The sequence below is a fragment of the Diceros bicornis genome, chromosome 15, assembly GCF_020826845.1.
Source record: "Diceros bicornis minor isolate mBicDic1 chromosome 15, mDicBic1.mat.cur, whole genome shotgun sequence".
Lineage (NCBI taxonomy): Eukaryota > Metazoa > Chordata > Mammalia > Perissodactyla > Rhinocerotidae > Diceros > Diceros bicornis.
The window spans coordinates 3,063,937-3,083,160 of record NC_080754.1 but is presented as its reverse complement, the minus strand read 5'-3'; the positions used below and the strand labels follow the sequence as shown (position 1 = coordinate 3,083,160).

General features: G+C 38.3%; 1 protein-coding gene across 6 annotated transcripts in view; it reads right to left on the bottom strand.

Annotated features, from left to right (window-relative positions):
* Window positions 1–19,224, bottom strand: part of CRYBG3 (crystallin beta-gamma domain containing 3) — a 95,657-nt gene that overhangs the window by 19,435 nt on the left and 56,998 nt on the right. For 4 of the 6 annotated variants that reach the window (XM_058555644.1, XM_058555647.1, XM_058555648.1 and 1 more), the window contains 5 exons: window positions 13,966–14,108; window positions 13,732–13,858; window positions 12,796–12,828; window positions 7,308–7,417; window positions 5,619–5,745 (listed from right to left, as the gene is read on the bottom strand). In XM_058555644.1, the coding sequence (XP_058411627.1) occupies window positions 5,619–5,745; window positions 7,308–7,417; window positions 12,796–12,828; window positions 13,732–13,858; window positions 13,966–14,108 (540 nt within the window). Of the gene's footprint in view, window positions 1–5,618; window positions 5,746–7,307; window positions 7,418–12,795; window positions 12,829–13,322; window positions 13,512–13,731; window positions 13,859–13,965; window positions 14,109–19,224 lie in introns of those variants that run through there. The other 2 variants (XM_058555645.1, XM_058555649.1) reach the window with 2 other exon arrangements.

Here is a 19,224-nt window from a genome sequence, read left to right as displayed (position 1 = left end):
GAACTGTCTCTTACTGTCACATCCTTGAGAGCTACTTGGAGCTCACCTTCTTCACTGTAACTGCTGGACTGCATTTCCTCATAGGAACGTGCTGTAGCTTGTTTCATCCATCAACGCTCCAACAAACATCCTTACCCCCCATTGCACTGACCCTCCTTCCACTAGCTGTGTATGGATAAGCCCACTTCTGTACCACTAAACCAAACCTTGGTGTTGTCCAATTTTTAAATGTTTGTATCTAAAGTAAGATAATGTCATCTAATTAGTGTTTTAATTTGCATTTACGTGATCACTAGTGAGGTGTAATATCCTTTGTAAGTCCTTAGCCATTTATCTCTCCTCTGTGAGCTGCCTATTCATATCCTTCACTGATTTTTGAAATAGATTTTTCTTTTCTCTCAATTGATTTAAACGAGTTCTTTTTATGTTCTGTACACTAACCCTTTGCAGGTTCTAAGGGCTGTAAACGTATTCTCGCGGTCTGTGGCTTGCTGTGGAAAGCTGAATAATTAATGTTCCCTACTTTCACACCATCCCCCCCCCCCCCCCCCGCAAATGTCCACATCCTAATCCCTGGAACCTGTGACTATGTTTCCTGATGTGCTGAGAGGGACTTTGCAGATGTGACGAAGAGTCAAGAATCTTGAGACGGACATAGCAGTCTGGACTATCGGGATAGGCCTGATATAATCACAGGGTCCTCCTAAGAGGGAGGGGGAGGGTCAGAGATGGAGGAGAGAGCAGACGCTGGAGTGACGCACCGTGAAGATGGAAGAGGTAAGGACACAGACCCCCGCTGGCGTCTCCCACAGGAGCACGTCCTGCCGACACCTTCATTTTCCCCAGCGAGACCATTTCAGACGACTCACCTCCACAACTGTAAGGGAGTTTGTTGTTTTCAGTCACTAAATTTGGGGTAACTTATTACAGCAGCCATAGGAAACCCATCCACCTGCCTTTTGCCTTTCTCTTACTGACCTGTATGTTTTGTGCTTAAATTCATCCTATTCCAATATCATTAGGATAGTTTTCTATATTTTCTTCTAAGTTTTAAAGTTTGTTTTTCACATTTAGGTTGCCATTAATCTATCTGGAACTTATTTTTGTGTTTGGAGTAAAGTAAGATTCCAACTGTATCTTTTTCCATGGAAAGGGCCAATTGTCTCAACATCTTTTACGTAATAGTTCATAATAGCCCCATTGTAATGCGATTTCTGTCACCTCCCGAATTCCTCTTTATGTAGGTCAGTTTCTGTGCTATCCCATCCCATTGTTCGTTGTCTCTCCTTGTAACAATACCTACCATCTTAATTATCATTGCTGTACTATGTAATCTATATTTGGTGGGACAAGTGATCATGCCTGTTGCTCTTAACAATAATCTTGGCTATTTTGGACCCCTATCTTTTTCAAAATAATTTTAGGATAAGTTTGTCATGTTTTACCACCCCACCGCACCCCCTAAAAAAAGACAAAAGATTCTGTAAGCATTTTGCCTGAAATTGTATTAATTTGGAGAAGACCACATCTTTACAGTACTGAGTCTTTTCTTTTCTTTTTTTTTTTTTGTGAGCTAACATCCATGCTAATCCTCCTCTTTTTGCTGAGGAAGACCGGCTCTGAGCTAACATCCATTGCCAATCCTCCTCCTTTTTTTTTTCCCCAAAGCCCCAGTAGATAGTTGCACATCCTTCTAGTTGCTGTATGTGGGACGTGGCCTCAGCATGGCCCGAGAAGTGGTGCGTCGGTGCGTGCCCGGGATCCGAACCTGGGCCGCCAGTATCGGAGCACACGCACTTAACCGCTAAGCCACCGGGCCGGCCCTGAGTCTTTTCATCTATAAAATCTCTCCATCTTTTATGTCTTTCAGTAATGTTTTTATAATTTTCCTCATAAAGGTTTACTTGCCTTGTATTAGATTTATTCCTAAGTACTCTATAGTTTAATTGCTATTTATCTTGTATCTAGCAACTTTTAAAAATTCATTAACCCTAATAGCTTATCTGTAGATACTCTTGACAATTTTGTTTCTTCCTTTATATCTTTTTAGGTTTTAATTTTATTAAAGTGTCTAGACTCCAAAATAATGTTGAATAGAAGTGGTGACAGCAGAGGTCTTGTCTTCTGCCTGAAGTTAAAGGGAAACACTTCAAATGTCTCACTAGGAAGTGTGATGTTTACGGTAGCTTTTTGTTGGCCTTCATTTTCAAAATGTACACAGTAGTTAAAACTATTAAATATATACAGGTTCAGCTGAAACTTTAATAGTAACCAAACTCTTCTACACTTTATGAACTCATGGCTTCCTCTCATTCTGTGGCTGGATTTACAGTCATCTTCTATTTATAGCTGTGCCCCTTATCCAGGACTCTTGTACAGAATGAATCACTGTTTTGCCAATTCTTATTCTGCCTCTTAAGATCATTTATGTCATCACCACCATAATTTAATTTGAAGGTTTTCTACAGCCTCTTGTTACAATGTGTCTTTTGCTTTGCCTGCTTACAGCTGCCAGGATTGGATTATTACTTCAAAGGAGGCCAAACTTCCATGCCAAGCCACCATGGAGACACTAAAAAAGCAATGAGCAGACTGCTGCTCCCATGGAAACACGATGAAAGCAGGTTACCCCACACACTGCTAGGCTAATGCTTAAAACATTTTACTTAGGTTTGCCACCCACCTCCAGCTCCTAACCCACTGTTTTGGGGACTGTTATATGGCATAAACTTATTGAAAGCTAATATACCATCTAATTCCCTCAGACATCTGAGTCGTAAGGCTGGACACCTTCTATCTCACTTCCAATTAGAAATATGCCCAGAATACTTACTTGCAACAGAATCGGAGGCTGTCAAAGATTTGAAAATACATGTTCTAACAATTTTTTTTTTTTTTACAGATGAGTTAACAGAGGTCAAAATAAATTAAGTGATTTGCCCAAGGTCACATTAATGAGAAGCAGCACTGTAAGCCATGCTCCCAGCTCCTTCCACTGTAAAAGGACATCCTCGGCACTGTAACAAATGTCTGCACACATAAGATCAGCCTGGAGCAAAGTGTTGTCTGCAAAACATACTCGTCTTGTATGGAGATGAAGTCTTAAGACTCCTCACATTGTACCATTATGAATGACACTTCAGCACTAAGTCACAGCACGTCTGGGAATGCCAACTACAGGCAACACCCTCAGAATTCTGCAGTTTTAACTAATAAAAGCAAAATCAAAGGATTAGCTCATAAATATGGAAAGTCAACCCAAGTGGACAGAAGCGTTTCTGGAATCACACTGGATTATGGCATAGGCAGTGATATTAACAAATCTACAGAAAAAGGCATCTCGGTCCCTAAGTAAGAACACAAGAGGGGGAAAGAGGATGCAGAAGGAATCAGAGAAGCAGCACAGGCAGCATGAGTCCAGCATTTTCCAGGGAAAAAAGACACAGAATCTGAAGAATGTGAGCAATTGAGACCCTGGGGAGTCAGTCTCCTTTGTGGGGAATGTTAGCCTAGGTAAGCTAACCCCAAGACATCAACCTCATTTTACCCAAAGCTTGTGCTCAACAAATAACCTTCTGATGACTAATGTAGTTTCCCATGTTCTTCCAGAGAGGTAGAAAAATGCCCAGGACAGAATTCTCAAAGCATTCCAGTCACCAGAATCCACTGGCTACAAATTACCAAGTTGACCTTCTGGGTTACATATCAATCTCCCAGGTCTGATCAAGTTGGGGTTTCGGGGCCACCAAGACGAAGCATAATTGACTTCACCAAAGAAATTCTACCTGTTGAGGCCTCTTGATGGTCAATCTGAGGGTCTTGGCTGGGATGCCCTCACCTCATATTCCTTACACTTCAGCACCAAACCTACTGCCTAAATGTGTCTTCAACAAAGATCTTTCAATGATTTAAAACATACCACGTAAAGGCATTAAGAAAACAAATGTGCTGTCCTTAGATAAACTGAATAGACTCTTTAATCAATTCTTGGAGTGAAAAGCCTATAACTCTCAAGTCCTTCCCCAGAGGTCCCTTCATTACACCACCTGGATTCCACAGGATCAAAACAGGGACATGCAACTGCCCATCACAACTAACGTAAAAACATTTCTTTCTCTCCATTTCACTCCTAATTTTAATTACTCATTTTTGACTTCATGGATGTAAAAGGATTGTAATTCTTCAAAGAAAAATAGTCATACTTATTAATTTTTACTCTGTTTCTAAGATGCCTCCCAGAAATTTAGTTGGTTTAGCTCACTGAGTTGGTAGTCCTGCAAAATCCTCTCAAGATGGTACTTTCATATTTAGAACTATATATTTTGCTTTTAGTGTTAATACCAAGTAAGCATCTGTCTGCTGGTTTGACCACTAAAAACTGCTAAGAAAATGCCTTTCCCAGGAAATCTGGACTACTTTCCAGTGCCTTTTTCAGCCTTATCAATACTTGGAGAGGCTGACTGGACCACATTCTTTTTTTTACCAGTTTTCCTCCAACAGACAAAAAGCATCAGTAGCCACTTAGTCTTTCCAAGTTGGTGTCTAAGGGGCTACTGAGAGAAACCAAGGATTCTATTTCTATCCTTATTCCTCAGCCAAGACTCTATTCTTAGCCTGATACCAAGAATATGCTATCCAGGAATGCCTTGTGAAACTAGACCACATTGCTGGGGTTGGATCAAAGTATGAGTATGGCCATCATCCCTGGAGTCAGCTGTGGCTGAGAGGTCTGAGTCACTCCCACCACTATCTGGGGCTTCCAGTCATCTCTGTGTAAATCTCAGCTTTGATCAAATGCTCCTTGGAACTCAATGTAACCAGACATCTTCAAAACATCCCAGATCCTCACTCTTCCTTTGCACAAACCCTACTAACTAGGAACCCAGAACTGATGCCCCAGAGTAGCGATCCTGTTTTTCTCACATTTAAAATTCTAAGTAAATGTGATAGAAAGCAGAAACCACTTACTCTACGAATGTGGGCCTCCAAGGTGACCCAGATAATTTTGCATACACTAGGCAGGAAAGCCCTGGTTCCCCAAAACAAGGTTTAAATCAATACCAGTGGTGATCCATGCCTTAAATAAGTAATACTGTAAACCAGAGTAGCAGACCAATTGTTGTGTGATTTATCTAATAGAATAATAAAATGATCAGGTTATTTTTTTTATTAAGCAGCTATAACAATTACAACCATGATACCAATACCTCACACTTACTGAGTGCTCACCATGTGCTGGGCATTTTACAAGCACCATCTCAATATCCCAGTGGCCTTATAAAGTACTATCATCTTTTATAGATGAGGAAACTAGGTGACTTCGCCAATGTCACTCAAACTGGTTAAAGTATCAAACTGGGAGTTAAGCCCAGGCCTATATTACTCTATTTCTTGAGTTTAGCATTCCTGCTCAAACAAAACAAAACAAAAAGGGAAAACATCAATGTCACATTTGAATTGAGTTTCATGAGTGAATCTCAGTTTTACAATCCACAAGTAAATTATTCAAATTTTTATATTTGCCCATGTATCATTTCTTCCAACTTCACATTATCATTCATAGTAATTAAACTGGACAAGAAAAAGTCTTATAAATATGCATTTAGCAAAGAACTTACATAGTCAATGGGCTTGAGGGATTTGACTCTAGAGGCTGGGCAGCCACAGGAAGTGAGGTCAGCATAGAGGCCTTCTTCTAACACACACTGATTATCAGAAAAGTCCTCTTGGTAATACAGGAGCCAGCTGAAAAACCAAACAGTGAGACAGTCAGTCAAACCGCCTCAGCCGGCAGTGCGGGCTCATCATCCCGCTGTGGGAACCAGGGCTGGAGGAGGACAGAAACGTCTGGTGCTCACCAGCAGCAAATACCAGCATCAGTTAAAAAACCAGCTACCACCACCATTTACTGACCACCATGTGCCAACATAGGCTAGGCATCTTACATGTATTATTACTGTGTCCTCAGTAATTCTATGAGGTAGAAACATATCCTTAATTTTTATGGGCAACAAAACTAAGGATTAGAAAGGTTAGGTGATTTGCCCAAGGTTTAAATGATAGAGCTGAAATTCAAAATAAGAAGATATCTGCTTTAAGCTAAAAACATTTGCTTCATTCAGTACCTTCAAGTACAAAACATTGGGATCAAATTATAGTGATTATTAAGTACTTGAACAGATTAGAAGTTCTTTTTGGGGAAAACAAAAGTCTGTATCCTTATCTAATGATGAGCTTGCTTCAGTCTAGCAAGCAGATAGACTCCTATAACCACACATCGTTATATAAAATCTGTCCCCTGCACATCTGATAGTTAGTGGAGACTTTAAAACATAAATGAACCCTTTAGAATCTTTGATAGTGAATTATCTTCAATATAGCACTTATGAAAAACTTGGTTCAGACATGCTCTTTTGAAAAGAAGGAGCCCAAGGGAGAAATTAATTGGCTACTACTACTTCATTTTGGTGTGTTTAAGTTCTAGCCCTATATTTTAAGATCACCAGAACTATACTCTGGCTAGACCAGGTTAACTCTAGATAGCCAGAGAAATGCCCTGAGACGTTATAACAAACAAAAAGATTTTGTAATATTTAGGAGTAATATGACTTAGCTGGACAAAAACACTAATTTTTTTCTAGCATTCTTTTACGCTATACAATAAACATACAATATAAACATTCAAAATATTTAGGAAATAATCTAAGAACAGTAAGAAAAAAATCACTAAGATGCTCCCAAAGTTGGCTCATCAGCATTCTGTTTCTCTCTATTACAGACTGGCTCATAAACAAGTTGGGCAAAGTCAATAGAGCCTAATTCACAGTTGACTAACGATTAAAAAATTTTTTTAAATTTCACTGTGTATGCAAAAAAAATAAAACAAGTCAAATCTCTGTAAATTTAAAAGAAATTTAGTTTTTTGTTGTTTTTTTTTTTTTTGTGAGGAAGATCAGCCCTGAGCTAACATCCATGCTAATCCTCTTCTTTTTGCTGAGGAAGACCGGCTCTGAGCTAACATCTATTGCCAATCCTCCTCCTTTTTCTTTTTTTGTTCCCCCCAAAGCCCCAGTAGATAGTTGTATGTCATAGTTGCACATCCTTCTAATCGCTGTATGTGGGATGCGGCCTCAGCATGGCCGGAGAAGTGGTGCGTCAGTGTGCTCCCAGGATCCGAACCCAGGCCGCCAGTAGCGGAGCGCACGCACCTAACCGCTAAGCCACAGGGCCAGCCCAGAAATTTAGTTTTCCGGCCCAGAAATTTAGTTTTCAAACAACAGTAGAAAACACTCAATAAGCATACTTACCAACCCCGAAGAACTTTAAAAGAACATGGAGTGAATGAAGTCAAATCAGAAATTTCTTTTGTAAAATCTATACATTCACCTTGGAACCTGGGTTTACTGAATGCTTTGAGCTAAAAAAAACAACAAAAAACAATTAAACAGAAAACAATTGTTTGACACCATCACAAAAGCAAATGAAAACCTTTAGTTTCATGTCATTATAAAAAGTTCAGCAAAATATCACTCATGTTTTATCTATTATCAATGAATCCATGTTCAGAACGACGTTTTGCTTAAACTCATTCTTTTCTCCTTATATGTTTCCAGGAATGTCACCACTTATTTACCATTTTCATCTGTCTCTTGCACCAGATTCTGGGCACAGAGGCCCAGAAACAATTCCCTATGAGAGTAAATCAGAATCCCTCCCCCACTAAAGTGTGGCCCTTGTACACTGTATCAAACAATTATTATCCCCTGTGGTGAGATTACACGTATAAAATAAGAAGCAATTTAGTGCTAACCACAAAGGAGGTTCGGATTAGTATGAGGTGTGGTTGGTATGCCTTTTCTCTCCCAAGTCTTCCTGATCCACAGTTAATAAAGAGAGGAGACAGCGTGAGCGAGCCTGTGAGAGCACAGGAGCAGATGGCGGAGAAGATAGTAATGACAGATTAGTGGACGATTTATGGTGAAGAAAGAAAGACATCTGTGTCATATATTTCAGTTTACGGGCTTCAGTTTAGTGATAAGAATACCTTGAATGTACAGCTTACAGTTATATACCTTTCTACTTAAGTCCTTTTTGTCAAGAAAAATCCATGAAATCTCAACTATAATTCCCTTTAGACCAGAGATATAATATCTGCAACTCTAGTGGCCTTGGCACTATAATAGGCAAGAAAAAATTAATGAGCCCTATAAATATTTCATAATACACTGAAGCCTTGAAATAACATGGCCCACAGGTCCACCCTGCACTGACAGGCCTGCATTGTAGATTGTAGCTAAGAATACAGCATAATGAACAACAGAGCGCCTTTCCTCCTGCTCACACTGTCGCTGAGAACAAAGCTTCCTTGAGCAGCTGATGTTCGCCTCCTTCATCGTCACAAGGGTCCTCTTAGAAGCTGATGGTCTCCGAGTTCTGAGGAATCTTTTCTTGGCTATCTCTGCTCCGATCTTGCTTGGTCCAATATCAGAAGTCAGCCAAAACCAGGGAGGTGAGAGAACAAATTCCCCCTGACGAACTGTGGCTCGTATGACAGGACTTCCTACTGTGAAGCCAGGCTGTACGTGGAGCACTGGAACACCCAGGACTCCCTGCCTTGAGGAGGTGGTCCAGCAAGTTTCTATCAGGGTCCTTCGGTGGGTACAGAGGATAGCAAGAAAAAGGAAGTCCAGAATGAGACAGACCTCTGGAACAATTTCCTGTATAAGAACAATTCCACGTGTCCAGGGAAAATACCCCAAAATTCCTTGATAAAAGCATATATTTTGGTTAGCAGTTTTTCAACTGAAAGTTTTATAAAGCATGAGACTGAAAAGTAAATCATATTTAATTTCAAAAAACGTAGAATAATCTCTCCTACATGCTAATATTATCTTAATTCACAACAAGAATTGGAAAAGCCACATGAGAACAGAGGTCACAGCAGTCTTGTTCACTACTTATGTTCCAAGTTTATTGAATTAATTATTTTTATATTCCTGAGCTTAAGAGTTACACTTCAATCTGTTGCCACGAAGCCACGAAATGTCAAATCCTGGTCAACTGACAATGGAGGTTAAGCGTATTTCAGATGATATAGATAGTAGCCACCTGTAGTTTTTAGTCTCAGTCTTCATATCCAGAAGCATTAATTAAAATTCACACAGACACACATATACACTTACACAATCTGCCACAAAGTATCTTTTTGATTTGATGGGTTAAAATATTCTTTGCCCAAACTAAAAAACCAGGCTTAATACTGATCTTATTTTTACTCCAAAAATGAGATATGGTATATGGTTTACCCAAAATCTGACCAACCCAAGAAAAGTAACACCTCATTTTGACTGCCTCACAAATGCCTCAGAATACAACAGTTCTCATAATAACATTCTGAGGATGTTCCATAGAAAAACCAACTCTGTTCTTACTAATTATAATAATTAAATTGTGGCTCTACTCTTGGTGAAATTGAGTCCTGGGAAAAGCTAGCTGGATAAATCACTATTTTGGTTTTCCTTCCAGATTAATGAAGAACAAATGTACAAAATAACTCAGATAGGTTGCTTAGAACATAGGTGAATAGTAAGATGAACAAGAGATGAGTTTATTTCAAACTACACTCATCCCTCTATGCCATCTGGGCATGGCTCAGTCCCTATCAGCCACCCAAATGGAACTGTATGGAAGCAAAAAAAACCAGACAGGGCACCACTGGTTTGCAAGGTGCCTTTCACATGTATTATTTTGTATTTTCTTTAGAACTAACATTGGAAATTACCACCACTTTACGATGAAGATTTTGCAGAGATGCTCTTTACTATGTACTTTTCATTTGTGATATACATGAATATATTTAATAGGTCTTTAATCTGACAAACTAAGAACTCAAGAATTAATTACTGACCAAACACAGCAGTTGTGCTCTCTTAATTTATTCCACAATATCGCAATAATTTTTTAATGTAATTTTATTTACTCCAATGCTAAAATAATTTCTATGAGAAACTTTCACTCCTGTCTAAACAAGACTCTGTGGCCCTTGGGACCTCCCTCACACAAACATGCCAACTGCTCAACAAAGCACAGTCTGTTTCCATTCTTCTATAAATTACACCGTCTCCTCTTGTAGTGTTTTGTAGTTCTCACATCAATTACATATTATACAATAATTTCACTTCCTTGATTACTCACAGAAGCTTTCTTTACTTAGATAAGTAGTACTTCCTGAGTGTTTCTGGCCTTTGGATTCTATAAAAATGATCCAGTTGTAGAACCACAAAGAAGTGTTTTCCTCTACTGCTCTTGAATCTTACTAATATTTGACTAAAAGTTCTGTTTTCCTATCCCCCATACATCATAACAGTAACCGCAACTGTTAAAGATCCTGTGATCACTCTAAAAATCAATGGGGCCAAATTATCCAATACAAGAAAATATCCGGTTGCTTTTCCTTGGCCAGAATCATGTATAAAATGGAACAGGGCTCAATATTAAAGAAACCCAAATTTCTAATTATATTTGCAAATGGACTTGAAAACGATTCTAGGAAAGAAAAATCCCTTGGTTGGGTCAAAGGGGGAAACTGGTTAGAATTTCTAGAGAATTGTTGACTATAACCTCCCTGAAAACTAAACTCATTTTTATAAGATTTAATCTAATGAGATGTCTGATATTCAGGACTTGCTGAGAGAGAGATGATGACATTATGAACATAATCCACATTCTGTTTAGTTTTTATTTTGTTTGGGAAAAAACTAAAAACAAAAATAAAATCCCACCTAATTATGAAGAACCGTATAACGATCCTGTATATTTTGAGTTGGCAATTAGACTTGGTGACTGATCTTCAGATATAGGGAAAAAACAATCTTCTCAATAAAAGGAGGTGTTCTGTGTCCCAAATAAGATATATCTCATCATAATATGCTGACACATCAGCAATAATATTTTTATTAGCATAACTATCATGATGTATATTAATCTTTATACACATACATTTTCTGGCTTTTCCCTTCTTAGGTTGCATGAGGTTCCCTTTAAAATCACCAGCATAAAAAAATTCCTTCTCTGACTTGAACTCTGAGATGTCACTCCCTCCTTATTCCTCACACAGGAAAAAGAACTAGCCCATCTAAACATAGCATCTGAATTGTCAATCTGACTATGACAGCTACCTGTGAAGGAAAAAATACTTGCTAGTTACTGAATGGAACCAGAGTGTCAGCCAGGCCCATTTGTTCTTATCTGGGTAAGCAAAAACAAGCACGATGTTCTGAAAATGTGGGTCCCAGGGAAATAATAAGAGCTTTGATACTGGGTAAACTAAGGAGGCTTTGTCTGCATGTTACCAAATATCCAGCTATCATACACCTGTCAGAAACGTTCATTTCACAAGGAAATAGCTGAGCCATATCCAGAAACATGAATTGGGGCGATTTCACTGGGCGTTTTCTGCTGCTTCCTTTTTCTTAAAGTTGGACTGGAAATACTATAAAGAAAATCGTCTGAGCAATCTGCCCCAAACAAGGAAGTCCGTAAGAAGGAGCAGGGACATAGAAGGAGAGAAACAGGGCTTAAAACAATGTGACTTTTTATCTGCACTTAAAACTCAGAAAATGTGCAGTTTGGAATTATCCCCGTTTAACTCTTTATTTACTCATGTTATGTTGATTCACGTGAAAAAGTGCTTTAAAAGTGCACAGTTGGAGTTTCCAAGGATTCAAAATAAAGGTCTGGCAGAAAGTGTCTCCAGATCCAACGACTCAACATATTCAGAAAGGAAATGTGCCCAACAGGCCTGAGTTAATTAGAAAATAATAAAACCTGACAGCGTTGTGAAGAGGAACATGGTTAAACTAAGCTGATCTGAAATAAACACTGACATGAACATGAAAAACATATACACTCTGAGAAAAAGAGTTAGCATTATGGAAAGCTAGCAAATGGCAAATATTTAAAATTAATCACTCTATTTGGCTTTTTGACAGAAACTTTCCCAAATTTGCTATTTAAAATGAGACCCAGGAAGCAGTGTCTGTCATCCCCTCTTCCCTCAATGGCTGTACTGCTTATACTGTGATACGTCTTTCCTTGATGTAAAATCCTAAAAATGTAGTTGAGTAAAGTGGAATTAGACACTAAAAAAAATGCGTTTTGCTACTTCTAGCTGGGTGAAATGACTCTTAAATTCTCAATCTTTGTTTCCCCATTAATAAACGGGGTTAATTCTGACCTCACAGAGTTATCAGAAGCACTAAATAAGCAAAACTTCTAGCCCCAAACGGACAATCCACAAACATTAGGCTCCAGAGCATCGCCCAATCCTTTAAGCCACGACCACACTAGAAATAAAGCAGTAAGGCAGCAATGTTACTAACGCTTTTAAGAAATATTTGATTTGAGTATTAGAAATACGTTTACATAAAAAGCATGCCAAGACAGCCATTTCTCCACGGCAAGCTTGCTCCTCCAAAGACAGCATAAACTGTGCTGAATAAGAATGACACTGAAGAACGGTGGGCAGTAGGAGAAAGAGTGGCAGAGGTTCAAAATGACCCCAGTGTGGTCAGAGCTGAAGCCCTGTCAGGAGAAACAAAGCAACTGTGACAAATCTAGGCCAACACCACCCGAAACAAAGACAGGCATCTTCTGCTCATGGGTACCAAGTACGATGTAACTGCCCTGCCACATAGACACATAAAAGTTACCTGGGAAAACAGAAAAACTTGAGAGAAGGGGCATCAATGCTTTTAGTAAACAATTTAACAATTATAAGAATATTTTTAAACATACCAAATGTGGAGGCTCATTTATCCCAAGCGGTTCCTGAAAAGTATATTAAAACATGTTTAAGATTGTAATATATAATCTTTCACATGACAAATTTGAAAAGGTTTTGAGTTTTGAAAATATCCTTTGAAAAATGAAAAAAAAAAAATGGTCTGGCCAATTTACTAGATCCCTTGAATTGGCTATGACCCTCAAATAACCCACTGAATGAACTTATAATAATTTTAGTATTTATTACTAATTCATTTTGAGTAATATTGTATCTGGAAGAACATGTGCCTTCGTGTTGATCAGAAAGATAGCCTCTGAATTTCCACCATTCCCTTTCCCACACGATCTCATGGGCACCTTACTGTTCTGCACCATTTGTTATTATCCACACTGGCCACACTCTTCCATAACTTCATGACTGCACATGAGGAGACCATTCCCTCCTTGTGGATTGCCTTTTCTGCCCCACTTCCCGGCCTGGCAAAATATCCCTTAAGATGTCACTCCCTGCACCCTCTTCTGGAGCAGTGGCATGGTCCCCACCTCCTGGCTCTGGATGTTCCCTCCCCTGCTCTCCCAGCACTGCTCACAGGTCACCTTCTCACAAATCATATGGTAATTAATTGTCCAGACGTCTGTCTCCTCTAAGACAGACCCATTAGGGCCGTCTCGTTCATCTTCTGTCTCCAGTGGTCAGTGGTGTCTCACACAGAGGCTCTAAATAAATGCTGAATGAATGAACTGATCAGATTACAGAGCTGTATCATCCATGTGCTAATGCCACCTACTAGCTCTCTATGGAGTCTATAGAAACTCATATGCTGTTTCATTTTCTCTCTATATACACATAACATAATCCAACAGTTCCACTTCTAAAAAGCCCATTCCACATATTCAGTCGTATGCTGTTACACACCCTAGCATTGGTTATGTTCAGACTTAACTCACCAGTTGGATAGGTCGTATCGACATGATTGTATTATTTGATCCTCCCCAGTCAAAAAAGCATTTGTATTTCCCTTTCTCTAAAATGTATTGTTCTCCACAGAAGAACTTCTGCTGGTAGGCAACCCATCTAGCAGGGAAAAAAGGAAAAAGAACAGAGGTGATGTAGAACCAAGCAACCAACAATTTTAAACACCAAAGAATCTCTCAAGGTTCTCAGAGCAGGAGACAACTTACACGCCACTTTTAACGTGAACGGATCTTGTTTCACTGCCAAAGCCGATTTCTTCTAAGTCAGAAACTTCCTGATTTGTAATATCAATAAACTTCCCACTTTCTAGGTCAGAGTCAAACAGTGTGATAGAAGATTCTATAAAATTCTAAAAAGAGGAAGAGGACAGTTTAGGAAAACACATGCATTTTGTTTTATGGATTGCTATATTTTAGCACAATTCTCACATCCTTGTGGGACAATTTTCACACAAATAACTCCAGGAAGAATTTTAAGTGGCACTGGAAACAATTTTAATAGTCACTACTCCTAACAGTTTAAAGAAAAAAATAAGTCTGAATTTACTTTAGCCAGGAAAACATAACATTTTTATATACAAATGGAAACTTGCCAACAGTTGGTAAATTGTGGGGACTTATGGGTTATCACATGTAACACTAATTGTAAAGGAAACGAAAGTCTCAGTTGTGCTAAATAGTGAAAGCTCCATGAAACAAAGAGTAAATAAACAGCGTCCTGCGGGCATTGTGGGAGAAGCCTTTATGAGCTTACATGAAACAGAGAAACAAAACTGGCTTTACAAAAAAATTGTTTACTAAAAAATCAAAATGAGAGGAAATTTTAAGTTTTTATAGTCTGACAACATATTTAAAACAAAAATATCAGAAACATTCTAAGACCCAGCTTGATAAACCAGCAAAAGACACAGACAATTCACAAAAAAGATTAACATTAAAAACAAATAAGCAAATATCTAATTTCACTGGTAAAAATAAAGAAATTCAGATTAAAACTATCAGATACAATTTTCACTTTTTTTTTTGTGAGGAAGACTAGCTCTGAGCTAATATCCTATGCCAAGCCTCCTCTTTTTTTTTTTTTTGCTGAGGAAGATTGGCCCTGGTCTGACATCTGTGCCCATCTTCCTCTGCTTTATATGAGACGCCACCAAAGCATTGCTTGAAACAAGCAGTGCGTTGGTCCGTGCCTGGGATCCGAACCTGCGAACTCCAGGCCGCCAAAGTAGAGCTCACGAACTTAACCACTACGCCACCGGGCCAGCCCCCAATCTTCACTTTTTAAATGAAGTTAAGAAGGATCTAAAAATCCAGTTCTGTCAGGGAACATTGCCAGTGGAAACATAAATTGGACAGCTATTTTAGAAGATAATTTAGAAATACATTCAAAAGACTGAAATTGTCTATACTCTTTGAGCCTGAAATTCCCTTTATTAAGTTTCCTAAATTTAAATGATGGGCAATTTATATGCAAGATGCAGTATTTAAAATGGTGAAAGGCTATAAACAGTGTAAATGTCCAAAAGATGTATAAACATAAACCTAATTTATGCATGCACCATTTGATGGAATAAATATAATTAAGAAGAGCTTTTAACGAGCTAACAATTGAAAATATGTTCTATACTTACTGCTGGCCGGGGGCTTTAGGTGAGTTATTTCCAGAAAAGCTACAACACGCGATTCCCTTACTATCATTCCCAGTTCAGAGCTAAGGAAATTGAGTGATGTGCCGAGGCAACACAGCTACTGAGGGGCAGAGATTGAATCCGAGTACGAATCTATCTGTGTATCTACCCTAAGCTCTTAATCACAGTTAGATAGGAATGTACGGATGAAAGAGCAGGACAAAACTCAAACTTATAAACTTGCTAAGATTACAAGCAGGCAAAACCACTCAACTTTTCATAAAAAAAGAGTTGAAGAAAAAGAACCTAAGAGTGGTTATCTTTGGGTCCAGGGAATTTGGGCAATTTTACCCTATATTTTTTTCAAATCTTCATAACAGGTATATTTTTTAATTGGAAAATACAGAATACATTAAAAAAAAAAAAGAACCAAAGCATCTTCTCCTCTCCCTCCTACTTCACCGTTTGTAAACCAAGTCTTAGACCGATAGACGGTGTCATCAACTTCTCTAAGTCTCAACAATATCATTTTCTCACCTTTTTAATACATTATAAATATAATCTAACAATAGAAGATTTCTAGGATAAACATTCATTTTATACAAACAAGCAAAACCGTGTCCAAAAAACCCAAATTATCTATGAGGAGAGAAAGAAAACACAGTTTAAAAAGTCCTCTCATACTTACTATTTACTGCCAACGATTTAAACATTGCTGATACAACTAGATCACATTCTACTTGAGACTTCAGGATAAAAGATAAAGGCTTTTTCCTGAATTTTTTATCATAAAATAATTTCTAACCCATAATTGTGTTTTTAATTCCTCTTTGACAGTAAACCTTTGGAACTTAAGAATACCTGTCACCTCATTACTTTCACACGGTTCTTAAAACACAGGAGCTGGCCGAGCCAGCACTGATGGCCCAGCGGTTAAAGTTCAGCACGCTCTGCTTCGGAGACCTGGGCCTGGCTCCCGGGTGAGAACCACACCCCTCATCTTCAGGAGCCGTGCTGTGGTGGCAGCTCACACAGAAGAACCTACAACTAAAATATACAACTGTGTGCTGGGCCTTTGGGGAGAAAAAAAGAAAGAGAGGAAGACTGGCAACAGATATTAGCTCAGAGTGAATCTTTCCCAGCAAAAAAACCAAAACAAAACAGGAGCTAGTGGATTTGTTCTTCATCACTCTTGCCATCCCTCCTTTTATTAACATAACACTTTATTTTCAAAACACTTCCACTTGCTGTCCCTTTGAGCTCCCCTAAATCCTGATTTTATACATATACTTACATGTGTATACGCATTTGTGCATGCATGTATACACACACACACATATATCTATCTCAACATAGACACAGACCTGCCATTTATATATACATATATATATAAAGCACTTAAATCCATTGAAAAATCTGGATAGTTTAATATAGTCTCAGGAACAGTACTCTCCATTGTGAGATAAAACTAATGAAGGAAGTCCAGTTGCTTCAGGACCAAAGATAAGTTTTAAGGATCAGTAGTTTGATTATTTTTAAATTCCATATAATCCCTCAGCTGATCGGGTCCTGGAGCTCTGGTGCTACAAACCCCCGGTGGGCAAGGTAATGAGACACCAGTGGAGATCTGGTATATCCATCGATTTAGGAGAAATAACCATTGCATACCACTTGGTTTCAGAGACCCAAAAAGAGGCCCAAAGTCTGAAAATCATAACAAAAGCAAACCCAAAAGTTAAACTAGTATAAAACAGAGGAAAAACAAGCATACCAAGAAAGTTTGATGGAGGAAGCCAAGGAATAAAAATTCCTTCTTTAATCCCTGGAGTCTAAGTACTGCTATATTCCTTCTGGCCTTCTCCTTTCAAAAAAATAATCAACTCCAAGTCAATATATCTGCCTGACTCATTTGGAATTAGGAACACATTTCTGGGTGTCCGCCCCAAAGCACTCTGTGACACAGATCACATTATCCCTAAGGAACATGTCCAGGATTTGACCTTAGTAGATCCAGAGTGTTCCACAAACCGGAGCCAGGACATTATAAAATGCAGTTTTCTATCTGTCCTCTTGTTTATTTTATATTACTTCAATTTAGATCATAAATGTAGTACTTCGCTATTCCCAGGTTAGAGACATCTGAGAATCTAGATGGGGAAGAGGTGTCTCACATTAACCCTACCTGTTAATTCATGTAGGCTCTGACAACCACAAGAGCTTTAAACTCTACGTCTAACAATACTGTATCATAAACTTAAAATTTTCAAAGAGGGTAGATCTTATGTTGCACACTTATCACAAAAAATTAATAATAACGATAAAAGGGATGAGAGGAAACTCTGGGAGGAGATGGATGTGTCTACAGCCTTGATGGTGGTGATGGGTTCACGGGCATATAGTTATCCCCAAACTCAGCGAGTGTATACCTTAAATATGTAGAGCTTTTTACATGTCAATCATACCTCAATAAAGTGGTTTAAATAAAAGAGAACTCCTCCCCAATTATATGCTATGCCTGGGGAACATAAAATTTTTCTAAGTCTAACTTGATAAGCAAGTTTTTTAAGCATTTTCATAACATATACATATATAAATTCTAAATTGTCTAAATATGTATAGATTTTTTAGTATATTTCGTCTGAAAATATTTAGCGAACATAAATTTAAATTATTAATAGGTGGTCTGAAAGTCATGTAAAGAATAATCTACTATATACGTGTATTGGGTTGCAATGCCACCATATATTTATAGCTACAAATCAAATGCTAAGCAGCCTCTGGGTGAATAAGGTCCAGTTTTCCATTGGCAGGGTGCTTTTTTAGTCTAACCATTCTGTAACAAAGGGAAACAGACAATACAACACGGGCTCTAGAGTGGGAGAGACTTGCCATTGAATCACAGCTCCCCACCGGGGCACAGCACTTACCCTCTGAGATCCTCAGCGTCTGTATCTGCGAGATGGGGATCCTGAGACTCTAACTAATCGGCTTTGTGAAGATTAAGTGCAAGCAAGCCCACAAAGCCACTGATAAGTACTTGACAAATGTTAGATTTATTATAATGAAGATTATGATAACATCTTTAACCAGGAGCTAACAACTAATCTTTTAATTTTTAAAAAATCTAATTTAAAGAGACCAGAAGATTTTCTTTGAAGGGCATTTTTACTTGTTTATATAAAAACTGTGTGTGATCATTTTTATAAATGCCCAAAACTTTTGTGTGCAGCAGTATTAACATGTCCATTTATACCAATTTTTCCAATGTATGTTACCATAGAAGTCTATATCAAATATCTCCTAATAATTTGGTCATACAGCAACAGTATTTACATCTTTTCACATTTTCTACTATTGGAAGATTTCAACTAGTGACTTGGGATTTTGCTTTTTGTTTGCTTGCTTATTTTAGTCACAGTCAACTTTGGAAGATACCATCATGCTGATTGATAACATTTCTGAGATTGGTTCCATTCAACTCTCTTTTTTAAAAAGAGGAGAGAAAAAATTAAAAATTATTCAATAGTAGGTGGAAGACGCTTTGAATCATGACCCATAATTTCCCCAGTGCGGTGGTCACAACGACCTAAAATAAAAAAGGTGAAGGCTCCATCTTGTTTTATCTTGCTTGCCTTTAGTGGTCACATAAGGAGTGGTAGGTAGAGAAAACTCTCAGCCCTGGTTTTTGTGGACTAATTATCTCAAAAGTTATCTATCCATTGCTCCAGCAAAGTCAGTGCCCAGTCTTCAGTGGACTGGCCCAGGTTTCTTACAGGTAGAACTGGTTTCCAGCTCACTTTCTTACTGACAAGGATCCTTCATGAAAAGAAAAATGCTC